At 38.7% G+C, this 17526-nt stretch overlaps 1 protein-coding gene across 1 annotated transcript; it reads left to right on the top strand.

The window, feature by feature from the left end:
- The first annotated feature begins 1001 nt into the window (after nt 1-1001).
- Nucleotides 1002-7931, top strand: LIN7C (lin-7 homolog C, crumbs cell polarity complex component). The gene is made up of 5 exons (XM_068556013.1): nt 1002-1071; nt 4625-4743; nt 5000-5071; nt 6609-6818; nt 7415-7931. Exons 1-5 carry the CDS (start codon nt 1035-1037, stop codon nt 7568-7570), a joined length of 594 nt encoding a protein of 197 aa, XP_068412114.1. The 5' UTR covers nt 1002-1034; the 3' UTR covers nt 7571-7931.
- The last annotated feature ends 9595 nt before the right edge of the window (nt 7932-17526 follow it).

Genomic DNA, 17526 nt, shown 5'->3' with positions numbered 1-17526 from the left:
TGTACAGAAACCTTTGATGATGGGATCAGGGTTCAAGGGGGAAAAAGGAGTATAATGGTGGCATTTGGATGCATTGGAAGAAAACATTATAGTTGAATGGAAAGGGTGTATCGGGGGCAACCAGGAGGTTGTTAAAACAATCCTGTCATGAAGTGTTGAAAAGTTGTTTGTCAGCATAGACTAGCGCTCGAATAAATGTTAGTGGAATCTGAATACTGGGCAAATTAATATTTCACTTAAACTAAGGTCTAAACTTTTCTTGGTTCATGAAAATTTCAAAAGTGGCTGGCCCTAAGAATCTATAATGTATTAAGAATATTATTTGCTTCCCAATATTTCATTTACATAAGATTTTCGATCAGCTTTTTAAAATTGTTGCTTTGGGGTGCACCAAAGTGCCTTGTTCTCTCGCTCACCCAGGTATGTTTCATGCTTTTTGCACTTTCCATCCTTATTCTCAGATTTCTAGGGAAGATTCGTGCCTTGGATTGTTAAATTAATTAATGCAATGCAGCCACAAATGGAGACTTTATAGTTCATTTACACACCTGTCATCGAATCTCATTGTTTAAGAATGTAAAGAACTCCGAGACAGGACTCTTTGACGGACGGAGGGGGAAACTGAGGCCGAAAGAGGATAAGTGAGCAGTGCAGGCTCACAGAGCCACGAACGGTCAAGGTGGAACAAGAATCCAGACTCTAGCACGTGGAGCCAAGAGTTCCCAAGCGAGTGGGATAAGGCTTGAATCCCGAGGCAGGGGGTAGGAGTCGGGAAAGGGACTCTTTTCAATCGTAGTTGGCCGGGGGATTTGAGAACTTTACGACCGCTGCAGGTGCAGCAAAACGCCGAACTCGGAAGCCCGGCACACAGACACCCTCTACTCTAGAGACGGCCACGACCCTCCGATCCACCGCGCCCGCTCTCGCGATACTGGCCGGCCCCTGTTCCGGCCTCCCGGCTCCCGCTAGGCCCCGCCCCTCCACCTCAGCCCCTGTGTCGTCATTTCCTGTGGGTCTGCAAGCAAAGGGAGAAGATGGCGGCGCTGGGGGAGCCTGTGCGACTGGAGAGGGGTGAGTGGGGCCGAGGCAGGGACCGACGTGGGCGGAGGGGGTGGGGGAGTGCCTTATCCCCGGGGGGCGTGGGGCAGCCAAGCTCCGAGACCCGGAACCAGGTTGTCCCTCGCGCTGGCGCCGGTGGCCGCCGACGTTGCTGCGCCGGGGAGGGCGCTTGCTGCTCTTGACTGATCCTCAGACCCGTCCTGTGTTCACACGGACCGTTGGGGAGCACAGCACAGTTCACCACCACCTGTCTGCATTCGCGGACACACGCTGCACACGCGCTCCCTGGGTGGGCACGGCAGACGCGGCGTTCAGAGACGTGTCAAGCTGAGCAAACATCACACGCCCAGTTCGGACAGGCTACACGCACTGCCGCTGTTGGTGCGTGCACAACCCAGTGTCCCCGCCTTCACCCACACAGCCCGGACACACAGCGCGTTCCCACAGAACCCCCCCTTATTTGTGCACAAAACGCATCATTACTTCCACCACAACCTCACTTGTATTCGTATTGGGGGTATTTCCTGGCTGTGGTGCCCCTCCCGGGGCACCGGAGAAGGTGCTTTAAAAACAATCCTCCTGATGCGGTCTTGGGAAGAAGGTTACATAACTAGGCGGAATAGTGATAGATTGTAAAATACTTGAAAGTGCAGCCTTATTCCTTCTTTACAATTGCTACCTGGCTGGTGGCTTGCTTTTTAGAGCAGGCTGTCAAGGAAAATAAAACCCGTTCTGCTGAGTAATTAGAAACGGAAAATAAAACCCGTTCTGCTGAGTAATTAGAAACGGAAAACCAGTGGAGGTACAAGGTTATGAGCCTTAAAGGGTCCTGTTGCAGATTTTCAGCATTCCACTCTTCCCCAAATGCTTTATTTCAAATAATTTCAAGCATACTTTTGACACACCAGTATTAGAAGTCATCGGTAAGAGTCAAAAAGTACAAACTAAACATTTGGAGTACTAGTAGTAAACAAAGTATAGGATGGAGACTGAAAACATCTTGCAAATATTAGCATTTGCATTTACAGTCTGAATATTAACTTCTGCTCTAAGAAAGGAATACATTTTTAGAATTGTATGTGGAGTCTTTCCTCGTGCCTTCACACAAACCAGTGCACGCTTAACATTGTTTATTCCTTATGGTGTTCACTATTTGTAAGTCTCTTTGCAAGTGATGTTGTTTTTCTCCAGCCCACCAGACCATTAATTAAAGTATCATTTTTGACAGAGGAGTAGCTACTCTGGGAAGACTTGCTAAGTTAGGCCTAAGACTGTGACATCTTCTCCCTGAGCACAATGATAGTGTGCTTTGTAGACGGGAACAAATTTGTTTGGTGTTAACAGGAGTAGGTGTTTTTCTTTGAAAGCCAGTTGTAGGATTCTAACATGTTGGCGGTCTTTCGTATTTTTAAGTGCAGTACAAAATATGAAACTTCACCTCTGGCATTTAGCTTTGGTAGTCATGGCTTTGTTTTCTCCTATTTCAGAGTTCATTTTAGTTCCACAGTAGAATGCTCAGAACCTTGGTAGGATGAACTGCTAGTTGATGCCATTCAGCAGAATAAGAAAGTCAGATTACATCAACTGTGATTCTTAATATTTAGCATTCTGTTTAACAGACTCTATTAAGAAACTCTTCCAGGAATCCTATAGTACAAAAATAGTGCATATGATCAAGATCCTGAATGCCTTCAAAGTTGTCAAAACAAGATTCAGTGGAACCCATTTGAGCACATATTGGGTACAGTGTTGCTTCAGTAAAGAGTATTTTACTTCTTCAGCTTTTCGTTAGTTGGAAATTTTTATAGAGCTTACGTATTGTAATTTTTTAAGTCAGGCTATTTGATGAACCAGCACTCCTCATTCACCAGCCGTTCTGGTGGTGGGAGATCAGAATGGGGAAAGTCTTTTTCCATTGCATTGGATTAACATCAGTTTAAGCTTTTATTACCTGAAACTGAAGAATCTACTTCTTTCTTCACTACAATTTATTCCTAGGTTTCCAGATGCAAACACAAAGAAGGCCATACTAATTCTATAAAGAAAAAAGTTCCAGTCCTTTAGTATAATATAAAATTCAGAACTTCTTCCACTTAAGACAAAAGGAAGCAAGGAATTTAGAATAATAGGTACTCTAGCCCCCTGGGTACAAAAAAAGTTAAAAACAAAAATCCAAGGAGAGATAGTCAGTGTTGGAACATGACTGAATCTTGTAAAATTTCTTAATTCATAAAATACTTACCCTCACACTTCCCAATGAGAACTGCCTAACATGCTTAATGTCTTTGTATAGATGTGTAGAATCCCTTGTTTCTTAAGATTAATTGGTGCTGATGTAACATAACATTTATGCTCGCTATATGCCAGACCCTTACCGTGTATTTTTTGTTTTAGTCTTCAAGTCATTCTTATAAAGGAGATACTGCTATTTCCATTTTACAGTGGAAAACAGACACAGGGAGGTTAAGTAACTTGCCCAAGATCACACAGCTGTTACTGAGACCAGATTCACAGTGTTTTAATTAAGACGAGCTCAGTCAAATACATGTTCACAAAATACAAAACAGTTTAGAGTAATAGGTACTCTAGCCCCCTGTGGTACAAAAGAAGTTAAAAACAAAAATCCAACGAGAGATAGACAGTGTTGGAACATGACTGAATCTTGTAAAATTTCTTAATTCATAAAATACTTACCCTCACACTTCTCAATGAGAATTGCCTAACATGCATAATGTATTTGTATAGATGTGTAGAATCCCATACATTGTGTATCCCAAATACACTGTGTTAATGATCCTAAGTTGAAAACAGACCAGTTAATTTTACTCACTTCATCATTGTTTTAAATGTGTTCCTGCCAGTAACTGCACCTATTATTGAAGAGTTTTCCTATCTACATATATATTACGTTTCCTTTTGGGAAATAGACAGTGATTTCACTAGCACACAGTGTTTTGTACTGTTCAGTGCTTTGGTTACTAATGATGGTAGGTAAATTTTTATTGACTAAATAGCTTCTGATCATACTGTCAACTTTTCTGAAGCAGTACAGTGTTCATGTGTCTATGACATTTGAGCTCCAGTCCTTTCCTATGACATTTAGTACTTTATATTTGATTTTCCTGTGTCTCTCAAAGATGCTGTTTTCCAGATTTTATGCTTGTGCAACATCAGTATTTCTTCCTAATCTACAGTAAAATTTAACATTCTTCTCAGACTTTACATTCCCATCCTCCATACATGAACACACACACACAAACACACCACACACAAGTTCATACTCATGCCTTTTTTCTCTGTGTTATACATGTTTCTTGTTAGTTGTTAAGGAATGAATCCTAAATGTTGTGCTGTTACACAAGCATTTAGAGAGTATTCTGGGACTTCCCTGGCAGTCCAGTGGTTAAGACTCCATACTTCCACTGCAGGGGGCACGGGTTCGGTTCCTGGTCGGGGAACTGAGAGCCTGCATGCTGCATGGCATGGCCAAAAAAGAAAGAAAGAAAGAAATAATAGAGAATATTCTGAGAAAATTATCTATTAGTGTGTGTTTGTTTAACTATAGATATTTGTAGAGCAATTGAATTGTTGGAAAAACTGCAAAGGAGTGGAGAGGTACCACCACAGAAACTGCAAGCTTTACAAAGAGTCCTTCAAAGTGAATTCTGCAATGCTGTAAGAGAGGTGAGTAAATGGGATTAAAATTTACTAAAAATTTGAGTTAATTAGGGTAAGGTAATATTCTGAAATTTGGGTTCAGAGTTTCTTAAAAAAGTGAACTTTAGAACCTGCCTCTCTTGTTTTTGGAATTTCTAATAGAAAAACATTTTACAAAGATGCATAACTTTGTCTAAAATTTTAACACATTCAGTAACTTCACAAAGAACTCAAACGTATATTCTGAGATTTAAAATTTTAATAATAACTTTGGGTTTTGCAGGTATATGAACATGTATACGAGACTGTGGACATCAGTAGCAGTCCTGAAGTGAGAGCTAATGCGACTGCAAAGGTACATTTTTTTCATTTACTAGAAGGGAGAGGATTCTTCATAAATTAAAGTTTTAAAATGTGCAATTATTAGATTCATAATAGGCTTATTTTGAAAACTAACAGTATCTTTCAAGGTACACTAAACTTCTCATTCCTGAGAAATAGGACTTTTTAAATTGGTTTTACAAAAGATATTTTATGCAGTTTAGATGATGCATTAAAAATATACTTGCACACAAATAATACATATATACATAGTTGCTATATGTAATGTATATATCATTATGTAAATATTCATCAAAATTCTGAGGTATGAATTATTAGCCTCACTTTATTGGTGGGGAAGCATCAGATTAGGTTACTTACCTCAAACCACACAAATAGTAAATGGTAGATCTGGGGTATGCCCCCCAAGTTGCCCTTCACTTTCTCCTTAACCTTAACTCTGCAAATAGGAGGTTACCTCTTCAGAGCTGCAGGTGGTAGGTTTTATGTGCTTTTCTGTGCCAGTATTTTCCTCAGATAATTCAAGCATTGACCTCAGTGTCCATGATATGTGGTTAGAATAAGTTAATATCGGCAGTAGGTGACTTACACTAGAACTAGTCATTAACAGGTAACTTTTCATTGATAGTTACTGGTTCACAAAAGGCAGTATTGGATTCTCTGTTGAGTACAAACACTTAAACATGTGGGTATTATTTGACAGAGTAGGAAAAAACGATTAAAACTTGGGTTTAATTCCTGACTTTCACAGCTTCCTGAATTTCTGAGCCTTAGTTCCATTATCTGTAAAATGAGGCCTCTTTCAGAGCTTAGAATATGGTGGTATTCAACAAATCTTGATTTTCTTTCCCTCTTCCTTCCCATGTTTGCTCACGTACCCTGATCCAACACACAAAAAAATAGTACCAGATTACTTCATTATCTTTAAAAGCAAAATGAAACCCAGAATCTCAACTCTGTGTTAAAATTAGTCTAGATTAGTCTAAATTTGAAAGTTTTAAAGATGTGGCTCTGTTTCACAATTCACATTGACTCTGTATACCCCTCTTTTTTTAAATATTGAGTTATTTCTTGATGAGTTAGTATCCAGTACAAATCGTACAGCCGCCAGAATGACTGCATACAAGGACAGCTGCCCCTGTACAGGTTGCGTAAGTGGGCTGCGCCCTGCCCAGAAGCCCCTGGAGGAGCCAGGCTTCCCAGCCCCGGAGCGCAGGGCTGCTGGCATGCGAGGGGAGGGGTTCTCCTCTTTAGTGTGCACGTTGTTCATCTTCCTAGCAAGCCTGCTGGCCAAGCGCTGCACAGAAGTTCTGGGCACTGGAAGGCCTAGGAGTGGCCTCAACGACCTTAACACTTGCTGCATAATCCCAGGGTAGGCTTTTCACTCATCCTCCTTAAAACACCATCTGCTTAGCTTACCTTCACTGTCAGTGCATTTGTGGGCATTCAGACATCAAAAATACTTACTTCAAAAGTGGTTTTTAAAAAGGGACAAAAGAATGAAGTGAACAAATGTCCTGTTTTTTTAAATACGTAAAATTTTCTTTCAGGCTACTGTTGCTGCATTTGCTGCCAGCGAAGGACATTCTCATCCTCGAGTTGTTGAGCTACCAAAAACAGAAGAAGGCCTTGGATTCAATATTATGGGAGGCAAAGAGCAAAACTCTCCAATCTATATATCTCGAATAATTCCAGGTGGAATTGCTGATAGACATGGGGGCCTCAAGCGAGGAGATCAACTCCTTTCTGTTAATGGAGTGGTAGGGATGCATTTTATTTCTACTTGTAGCAATGTGTTGTGACCACTTGGGGGTGTACTTGAGTTATAGAAACAGAAGATGTAGGGAAAAACCAAAGAAGCTTTGTAGTTTAGAAATCCCCTGGGGGAATCTTAGGCACTACTGTTTAGTAGAGTGATACTTTTTGAAGCACTTTGTGTGTGTTTTGCTTCTTTCCAATGTAAATTAGCAATGCTTAGTGTGATTTTTATGAAGTAACTAAGCTCCTTAGTAGTTAAGGCAATACATTAAATTGAAAGTCTACCCTCAATTTAGTCTTATAGAATGGCAATTGCCTGATTTACTTCTGACCTAGTGAAATAATAGAGCATGTAGATTGATATGCTAATTATCTGGAACCTAAAAAACCAGTTCCTAAACTACAAACAGAATATGATTTAGCAGAGGATTTTACACTGATTAAAATGATAAAGCAGGATTATTTCATAGGTTTATAGTTTGAAATAGAACATTAAAAATTTTTTACTTGTGTATATTTTAAACATTTTTCATTTTGAGTTACTTACAAAACCTAGATATTAACTGTGTTTGTGTCTGTGTGGTTTTTCTTTTCCTAGAGCGTTGAAGGAGAACATCATGAAAAAGCTGTAGAACTGCTGAAAGCAGCTCAAGGAAAGGTTAAATTAGTAGTACGGTACACACCCAAGGTCTTGGAAGAAATGGAGTCACGCTTTGAAAAAATGAGATCAGCAAAACGCAGGCAACAGACCTAAAACTTTACATTCCATTTTGCTTTTAGGTAGAGAAGTTTTACTTGTGACCTACTGATGGCCGCAATGCCAATGATTGTAAAAAAAAAAAAAAAAAAAAAAAAAACTTCCCGTGAAATCCTCCTTGCCATTTTATAAATGCCTATTTTAACATCATTTACGGTTCCAGAGATGCATACACTTTTTTCTGACAAGAAAAAGTAAAAAGGTGATGAGGGCAATTCTGTCCTGCTGTTTTTACAGGCCTTTTTCAACAAATGCAGATTTTGTCATAAAGTTGTTATAGATTTTTAAAAATGCTTTTTTAATATTAAAATGTACTTTTACATTCTTAGCCTTTTTTTAGGGAAAAAAAGTTTTCTTTATTTGGCTGCTTATTTAAAAATAACAGTTCTCCATTCTTTTCTTTGCTTTTTTTTTCCACCTGTAACATTTCTTTATGGTTTTCCAAGAAATTAAACATAACAGTCTCAGCTACAGCAGTTTATTACACTGTCAATGTTAACATCACTGCTGCGTTTTGTATTTGGAACACACACATAATATATATTATCAATGGTAAATTATAACTCAGCACAGTGGAAGTTTTTTACTTTTATTTAAACATAATATATAATGAATATTCATTTATACTGATTTATAAAAGTTTTTAAACACTGATACAATCATTGCTAAAATATGTATTCTTTCATAATATTTGAGCAGTGAGGCAAGAGAATGTAATTTGATTGTTAGCATTACTGATTACATCTTTCTATTTATAGTCAACAATATATCATAAATTACAAATGCAAAAAGAGGTTTAGGTTTCATCTTTTGCAAATTTTTTTAATGCTATTCATTTTTATTTAAATATATTTCTTATATTTTCATCCTTCCATTTGTAGAGGTGAGCCAGTTAGTTTGTGGTGGGAAATAGCAAAGAAGAAAAAGTAATACCTTTAACCTCACTAGGCTCAAGAGTTACACACTCCTAAGTAGCTCAATTTAAAGACTTGATATTAAATAGGAAAAAGATAGAAGGATATATTTAAGATATATAGAAATCATGAGGTGATACATTCATAAGAATCTGCAGACGCTTTGTCAAAATGAGTAAGAACTCATTCACTATTTAGTTGGATTTAGAGATGTGATCTTTATGATTCAGCTATAATGATGGGAATTCTGAGATACTTTGATTTGTCCACTGGATGTCACTGTTTTACTGAAAGGCAGCTATTAGTGGATGACTGTGACTGAGGTCTTTTTAAAGGCAGAAATTAAAGAGGTAAGGTTCATTTTCAGACACAACTTACAGGAACATTTGTCAGGCTTTTAAAAATTTTAAGTGACAGGTGCTAGAAAGAAAATAATGGATTGAAATACATAGGGAATTTAGAATAATTATCAACCCTGTGTAAAGAGTGGGCATTTTGTGACATTCCTTCAGGAAGAATAGAAATGTGTATGTTTTTCTGCATGTTTGTGAGCACTGTGAGTCTTAAAAGATTATTCCAGTTTCCGATGATTTTCAGAATAAAAGTCAGCATTGTTATTTATCTTTTAGGTATTGAACACTGGATTGCATGGTTGAATGTGTCTTTAGTCCACTACAAAATGTGCTTGTTATTGATAGGATCATGTTATTAAATTGTATATTTCCAAAATTAATTGATGTTTTAAAAATGTTGAGACCAAAGTAGTGTAGAAGAGTTACGGACTTAATTTAATTGTAAAATTATTAGAGGTATTTGCTGTAGAGCTTTATATATTAAAGAGAGGTATCGGTGCATATAAAAACAGTAATATTATTGTTATGCTTGTATTCTTGCATTACAGGGTAACTAAACCCTGAAGAAATCTTAGTATTACTACAGCTGCAGTAGCTTTTAAGGGTGTGTCAACATTTCATTATAAATTATAGCTTCCTGGTTCAGTATCTCAGCTGTTTCAGAACTTTCAGCCAAGTTAAACCTTTTTTGGTGTTGAAACTTAGTAAGTTGAGTAAGCTATTTTTTGTTTCTTCTACAGTAATCCACAATCTGTTCTTTGTGTGGGTTGGCACTTATTTGTAATTCTTAAAATATGGATAGCTTAAAAGAGCCAAATACAGTAGTTTTGCTTGCTCCCGTTGAGCATGAGTAGCAGTAGTTTATTTTCTTTAATGCAGTTTTCATAGTGTATCCCAGAATTTTAAATCCTGACCATAGAAAAATGCAGTCATTCAGTGGCAAAGATGTACGGTAGTGGTCTAGTATAGTGAGGAAATGAAGGGAATTTTCATCTTATAAATGTATGATTCATGAACATAACTAGGTACATAGTATATAGTAGGTGTTTGATTTGTAAATTATAAATTATCTTCCCTTCCCAATTTCCATTTATTTTCTTGGTATTTCAAAATGAGTTGACTCAGTGATTCTCAGCCTTAGCTGCATATTAGAACACCCTGCAGGCCTTTAAAAAATAATGACACTTGAGTCCCATCTGATACCAACTCCATCAGAATCTCTGAGGTGGGGCCAGATGCTTAGTTTTTCAGAGCTTTCCAGCTGGTTCTAAAGGGCACCGAGGGTTGAGAACCACTTGTTTTCCCCTTTATAAAATGCTCTAAGTACACTTTTGGAAGTATCAGAATAATTCAGTTTACAGCTACTACTAAATAGCTGCAAATGTAATGATTGGTTATATTTCTTAGTAATTTCTTTAGGAAATAAAGGTACTTGGCATTCCTTATTTGGGTGGTAACTACAGCCTCCCTTTTTCTTTCTTTTTTTAAACAAAATCTATCAGTAGTTTAAATGTAAACTTTTAATGTCTGTCATCTTTCTGCCCCCTTTGCCTTTAAAACTTTCAAAACTAAATGTTTATTATTTGAGAAGCATGTTTAAAAGTTGCAGATGAGAAATATTTTCATTGATAATTATGTGCTGTCTTCATATGGCCGCTTTATCCATTAGTATAACACTAGGTTATAGTGGCCTAGTTCTTTGGGGTTTGATAATTCAGATGTGTTTTTTAAAAAAAACAAAACAAAACATTGTCTTCCTCTTCTAAATTTTTGAAAGTTACTTTGCTCAAGTACTTAAATAGTTTGGCTCAATACTTTGTTTACAATACAAATGGATATTATAGCATTTAATAGAAGAAATGGCTATGGATTATCTGAAAAGAATGTCAGCATGACTTGGTGTAGACTTAAAAGAATATGTGTTGTGAGTATTTTATTATGTGGAATGATCATTGAAATATTAAGGACTCTAGTAATTGTATTTCCTGAATAAATGTATGTTTATGAATTTTCTAACTTATATTTTTGTTGTTCCTCTACTAACAATCTGGTTTATAGTTTTTATTGTCCAAAATGTTACTAACAATGTTTCTTCGAAGGTTGTTGTAGTTCTATAATGATGAAATAGTGGAAAAGCCCAAATTGCTTCCACATTAACTTTCAAGAACTTCCAAACTAATTTGTATCTAGACATAGTTTTTAAAACTATGTTTAAAAACATTATGTTTTAAAACATAGTTTAAAAACATTAAAAAAAAAAAGAAAATCAGCTAAACCCCATTATAAAAATAAATTTAAAAAACAAAAACAAAAAAAATAAATAAAAACATTAGTAAACAGTATACTTCTACTTTAAGTTTGAAGTAAAGGAATATAATAGCCAAAATGGATTTAACGCTTTTTCAGTGGATGGCTTTATTTATCAATTTAATTCTGATTCAAAGGCTTATTTAAAATAAATTTATATTAGTTATATTCTTGTTCTTTGGATTTGAAAATTTTTGATGCAACTACACAATCAATGTTCTTCTGAAAGAAATGTATAAAATAACTTTTAAATGAGGTAAAAGCATACTCTAGTGGTTACTGGAATGAAACTTCAAATTCCCATATTTTGCTTTGCCTTTCGTAAAATGTAACTACAGAAAAGATTCTCTTGTATTATTATTATTATTTTTTTTAATAGTGATTATTGGGATACTCTTTTTTTTTTTTTTAACATTTATTTATTTATTTATGGCTGTGTTGGGTCTTCATTTCTGTGCAAGGGCTTTCTCTAGTTGCGGCAAGCGGGGGCCACTCTTCATCGCGGTGCGCGGGCCTCTCACCATCGCGGCCTCTCTTGTTGCGGAGCACAGGCTCCAGACGCGCAGGCTCAGTAATTGTGGCTCACGGGCCTAGTTGCTCCCCAGACGCGCAGGCTCAGTAATTGTGGCTCACGGGCCTAGTTGCTCCGCGGCATGTGGGATCTTCCCAGACCAGGGCTCGAACCTGTGTCCCCTGCATTAGCAGGCAGATTCTCAACCACTGCGCCACCAGGGAAGCTCCCATGACTGTGTAATCTTACACAAGTTACATCTCTGTGCCTTAGTTCCTTCATCTGTCGTGTGTAGTAAGGATGCCTATACGTGTCATATCATGATCTGTAAATCCCTTAGAAAAGTGCCTGCATAGTAAGTGCTGTTTGTTTGTGTTTGCTGTTATTTTCAAGTATAATAGCTTCAGGACCTTATTAGCTAAAGGAAGACATTGTGGCCAAATAATTAAAATTAGCAAGTTCTTATTTTTGATACCTAGAAAACAGATAACCAACCTTTAAATTATGCTTGAAAATAAGAAATAAGATTCTTAGGAATTTTCAGATTTCACTCTGATCAGAGAAACTCCTGGAATTCTAAAAATAGTGGAGTTTGAGGGATGTAGGGTTAAGGTCACATTCAGAGTGAAAATCGTAAGAAAATAAGTCCCAATAAGGGACTTGTTCAATCAGAAAAGCAATTTGTAGGGAGGATATGTCCTAGAGAGAATGGATTGCTGGAATGGGCTTCAGACAATACAAGGCATAATTCACCATAGTGAATTTTTTAAAGGCATAAAATTATACAAGCAACCAGGGGTACAACGGAATACATTTATCGTTACCCCTCAGTTTCTTCAAAATTTCAGTAAACCAGAATACCCATTCTCTAAATCTTTAAATTCTGGTTTTGTTATATTCATTATCATTGATTATTCTGGTTTTAATATGATGAAAATTTTTGTACATGTATTTCTTTGGTGGCAGTTTTTTGTACATTTATTTCTTTGGTGGCAGAAAACCTGCATGAAATCTTTAGGACTTACTTTATATATAGAGCAAAAGTAAATTCATACAGAGCCCATTTGTCAACTTTATTTTGATTTAAACTTCTTTTTAAAAAAAAGGACAAGCACTTCACACCAACAGCAAGTTATGTGTAAGAGCTCTCCTAATTCTCATCAGCTACAGAAGCATATTTTGGACACAGTCAAGATTTGGTCCTTTTAAAAGGTTTTCTTTAGGAGAGAAGGCTTGGAAGAATTCTAATTTGTTTGTCTCTCCAGAGTTGTTCTAAACAATTGGATTAAAAAATTTAGCCATTGGCTGCAGATAAGGTCCCTTTACATGGCAGTTATTGCATTTCATCAGAGAGTAACAAAAACCCAAACGTTTAATTTTAGTTTTGTTTTTTATTTGGCAAAGAAGTGCAATCTGAAAGCATAAAATAGCCAAGGGAAAATTTTTATTTTTGGTATCTCTTATTTGATGTACATTGAACCCAGAGTTTAGGTGCTAACTTTTGACTTTGTGTTTTAAGGTATTGTGGGTTGAATTGTGTGTCTGTCTCCCCCACCGCCAAAAGATATGTTGGAGTCTTAACCCCTCAGAATGTGACTTTATTTGGAGATAGGGTCTTTAGAGATGATTAAGTTAAAGTGAGATGATTAGGGTGGGCCTACTCTAGTACGGCTGCTGTCCTTATAAAAAAAAGTAAATTTGGACACACACGCACACACACACACACAGGGAGAACACCATGGGAAGATGAAGGCAGAGGCTGGGGTGATAGTTCTACAAGCCAAGAAATGTCAAAGATTAACAGCAAACCACCAGAAACAGGGAGAGGCATGAACAGATTCTCTCCCTCAGCCCTCAGAAGGAACCAAGCCTACGGACACCTTGATCTGGGACTTCGAGCCTCCAAAACTGGAATGATAAATTTCTTTAAGCCACCCAGTTTGTGGTACTTCATTATGGCAGCCCTAGAAAACAAATGCATAAGAATCCGCGTTCCGGTGGCATCACTATTGAAAATGGGTGCTGAAACAAAATTAAATGTGGCTCCTCCTCTGTGCAATAAAAGGGTCTCAGTAGAAATGATTTTGGTTAAGAAACGATGCAGTCCTGGCCTCGAGGGATGAAGGGAGGGGTTCTTTGTTTGCTGTGGTTGAAATGCTTTCTCGTAACACCCGTGCATCTGTGTAATTGAGCCATGCCTCCAGCGGCTCCCTGGGCTCGTCAGCCCCTCAGAACTCGGCTTTTTCTTTTTAGGCTGCCAGTTACTAAATGAGCTGTATCGTTCTCAACTCAAGGACTTTCCAGGAGTCGGCAGTGGCAGAATATTCAGCACTGAGGAGAGGCGTTTCTGCAGCGGCCCTTGCTCTGCTGGGAACGCGATGAGCATTTGTCTCTGGTCAGGGTTATTTCACCCTGTAAAGGTTTGTGCTGGCTCCTTGTGCGTGCCTGATGCAAAGCATTAATTCAGCCACAACTGATTGTGCTGTTCCCTCCTTAAAACTTCCCCTTGTGCTTAGGATAAAGTCCAGATCCCTTGCCATGACTTAAAAGGTTCTGCGTAATCCATTCCCTACTTCCTCTCAAGCCTCATCTCATCCTAGTGCCCCATTTGCTCTACTCCACTCCAAATCCCCCTCACTGGAAGGCTTGCCCGCTGGTTCTTCCCCTGGGTGGCTGCTCCTCATTCAGGTGTGAGCTGGAGTCGCCACCTCTGTTACGCCTGCATCTGTTCCATCTAAAGGTAGGTTCCTCATCCTCTATTAATATGGCAACACCCTGTTTCCTTGTTTATATTACATGCTTGATTGTGCCTTCCCATTAGAATTTTTAAGTTCTGATCACAGCAAGAAGGATCCCAACTGTTCTGTTCACATTTGTTCCCCCGTCGCCTAGCACAGTATGGTGACTTGTTACATACCCTGTTGAATTGGCTTCCTTTTCATAATTCCACAGGTAGATCAAGAACTTACATTGGAACCATGTAAAAACAATAACAATGATGGTGTACATCAAGATAGGGGCACATAACTTTCACAGAATCAGAGAAACCAAATAGTTTTTCCAGAATCACACTGTTAGTGATTAACACAGCCAAGATTAAATCTCAAATTTGTTTTCAAAATCCATACTTTTCCACCAGTGCCACACTGCACTTTTAACTAGTATTTTCCTCTTTTTTTTTTTTTTTTCTGGCTGTGCCATGTGGCATGCGGAATCTTAGTTCCCCAACCAGGGATTGAACCTGTGCCCCCTGCAGTGGAAGCATGGCATCTTAACCACTGCACCACCAGGAAGTCCCCTCCTCTCATTCATTTTTTAAAAAATTTATTGAAGTATAGTTGATTTATTGTACAATGTTCATTTCTGCTGTACAGCAAAGTGATTCAGTTCTACACATTGTTCTCCATATTCTTTTCCATTATGGTTTCTCACAGGATATATAGAGTTCCCTGTGCTATACAGTAGACCTTGTTGTTTATCCATCCTATATATAATAGTTTTTTGTTTTGGTTTGGTTTGGTTTGGTTTTTCTGGCCGCGCCACGCAGCTTGCAAGATCTTAGTTCCCCAACCAGGGATTGAACCCGGGGCCACGGCAGTGAAAACGCTGAGTCCCAATCACTGGACCGCCAGGGAATTCCCAATAGTTTTTTTTCTTTTTTTAATTGAAGTATAGTTGAAGTACAATGTTGTGTTAGTTTCAGGTGTACAGCAAAGTGATTCAGTTATACATACATACATATGTATCTTTTTTTCCTCATTTCTTAGCTTTCTCAGTGTTTTTGGTGGGGTTTTTTTTGTTTGTTTATTTGGCTGCTCTGCGTTTTAGTTGCAGCATGTGGGATCTTCGTTGCAGCCTGTGGGATCTTTAGTTGTGGCATGTGGGATCTTTAGTTGTGGCATGCGGGATCTTTAGTTGCGGCATGCAGCATCTTTTTTTTAGTTGTGGCATGTGGGATCTAGTCCCCTGACCAGGGATCGAACCCCGACCCCCTGCATTGGAAGCGCAGAGTCTTAACCACTGGACCACCAGGGAAGTCCCGGTGTTTTTGGTTTAGATGTTTTCTTTTTTGAGCTAGAGTCCTGTGTCACACACGCACAAAAGCAGGGGAGTCAGAGGAACAAGAAAACAATGTACTTTTAGGTGGTAATGAGTGTTAGGAAGTCCAGCAGGGTAAGAAGGCTCAGAGCCAAAGGGAAAATAAGACTCAGGGACATTAAGTCACTCGTCAAGGTTCACAACCAGTGATGCCACAGTCCCTTCACATTCTGGGCTGTCTGAGATGGGCTCAGGAACATGGGCCTACCGTATCTGAGCAGCTAGCCTTGTGATTTTCTTTGGAGCCTACATACAGCACCAACTGCACGTCCCATAATGCTTGCAGTGACTGAGTACTAGCACTGTCTTTTAAGGGTTTACTCTGTGCTGATGATCCCTTTCTATTAGTTGTCCTTACCATTTCCACTGGCTCCCCACCCCAGCTGGAATACTAATCTAAGCACCTCACCATGACCCGCCCAGCCCTGTATGGCCAGCCTCTGCCTGCCTCTGCAGCCCTCCTCACACTCATTCCCCTCTCTAGCCCCACGCGTCCCCTTTCTCCAACATGACAGGCCTTTACACTTGCTGTTCCCTCAGCCTGAAATCTCCTTCACCCTCTGCTGATAGGTATTTGTCTATTTTGTCAGCCCACTCCCCCCTCCAAGATCATAAACTTCTTGAGGACAGGCAGGCCTCTGTTTTGTTTCCTGCCATATGTCCAGAGCTGAGAACAGTGCCTGGCACATGGCAGACAATCCATACTTGTTGAGAGAACGATATGAAAGAACACAATGATGCTATTTTAGAGAGTGAGGACAGGAAAGGCCTCTCTGAGGAGATGCCATTTGAACAGAAACCTGAATGGTATGAATTGAAGAAGTCATCTATGTGACTATCTGGGGAGTTGGGTTTTGGACAGGGCCCAGTAAATAGTTTCTCTTCCCCACTATGTTTCTGAATATGGCAGGAAATAAATGAGTTGGCAGATGGGGACCAAAATACCACCTTTATTATTTATTCATTCATACTCCGAGTATTTATTATCTACTCTGTGCCAGTCACGTTTTAGAGGGTAGGGGTGCAGTAGAGAATAAAAACGAAGCCCTTGCCCCCTGGAGCTCACTTTCTGTTAAAGACGAGGCAGGCATACATACCTTAGGCTTAAGAAGAAAATGTGCTTCCTTAAATTAACCATATTGACCCTCTTCATCTGGACCATGACTGAGTTCTCATCATCCGCGTTCCTCAGGGGCAGAGCTTGCTCACTCCCTAGACCCCATCCCTAGAAGGGCAGAGGTGAGACAGAAATGCCTCTTCCTTCTTCCCAGATTCACCAATCTCCCATGGTGTGAGTGCTTCCAAGGGGGGAAGCAGTTAGGAGTAGCAACTGAGATGGAAGTTAAAACCTAGAAATTGTGGTGTCCTTGTAGCCAGATAAAAATGTAAACGTGTAAATAATTTTGTAAGCAGAGTGGCTGGAAACAGAATTAAAACACAAATTTTTAAACCACCACTTAAACAATTCTTAAAATTTGCAAATATTGGCAGAATTGGAATTTTTTAATCTAAATGTGTCATTTTATAATATGAATATTTTTCTTTTAAAGCTGATTAAGGAAGGAGTCAATAACACGCACACACACCCTTTTATCCCCACCTTCTTCTGTAACTAGAACCTCACAGATTTCTTAAACTGTGTAACCTTTTTCTCCTACCTTTTTATATTTTACCACCAGGTGGCACCAAAGTGCTGTTGATTCTACTTTAGAATTTTCTAGTAGTTCTTGCTAATTAAAGATCAGGCCTAAGTTTTAAAATGTAACCAAT

The sequence above is a fragment of the Eschrichtius robustus genome, chromosome 11, assembly GCF_028021215.1.
Source record: "Eschrichtius robustus isolate mEscRob2 chromosome 11, mEscRob2.pri, whole genome shotgun sequence".
Taxonomy (NCBI): domain Eukaryota; kingdom Metazoa; phylum Chordata; class Mammalia; order Artiodactyla; family Eschrichtiidae; genus Eschrichtius; species Eschrichtius robustus.
Note: the sequence above shows the minus strand (reverse complement) of the source record. Positions and strands in the feature narration are given on the sequence as shown.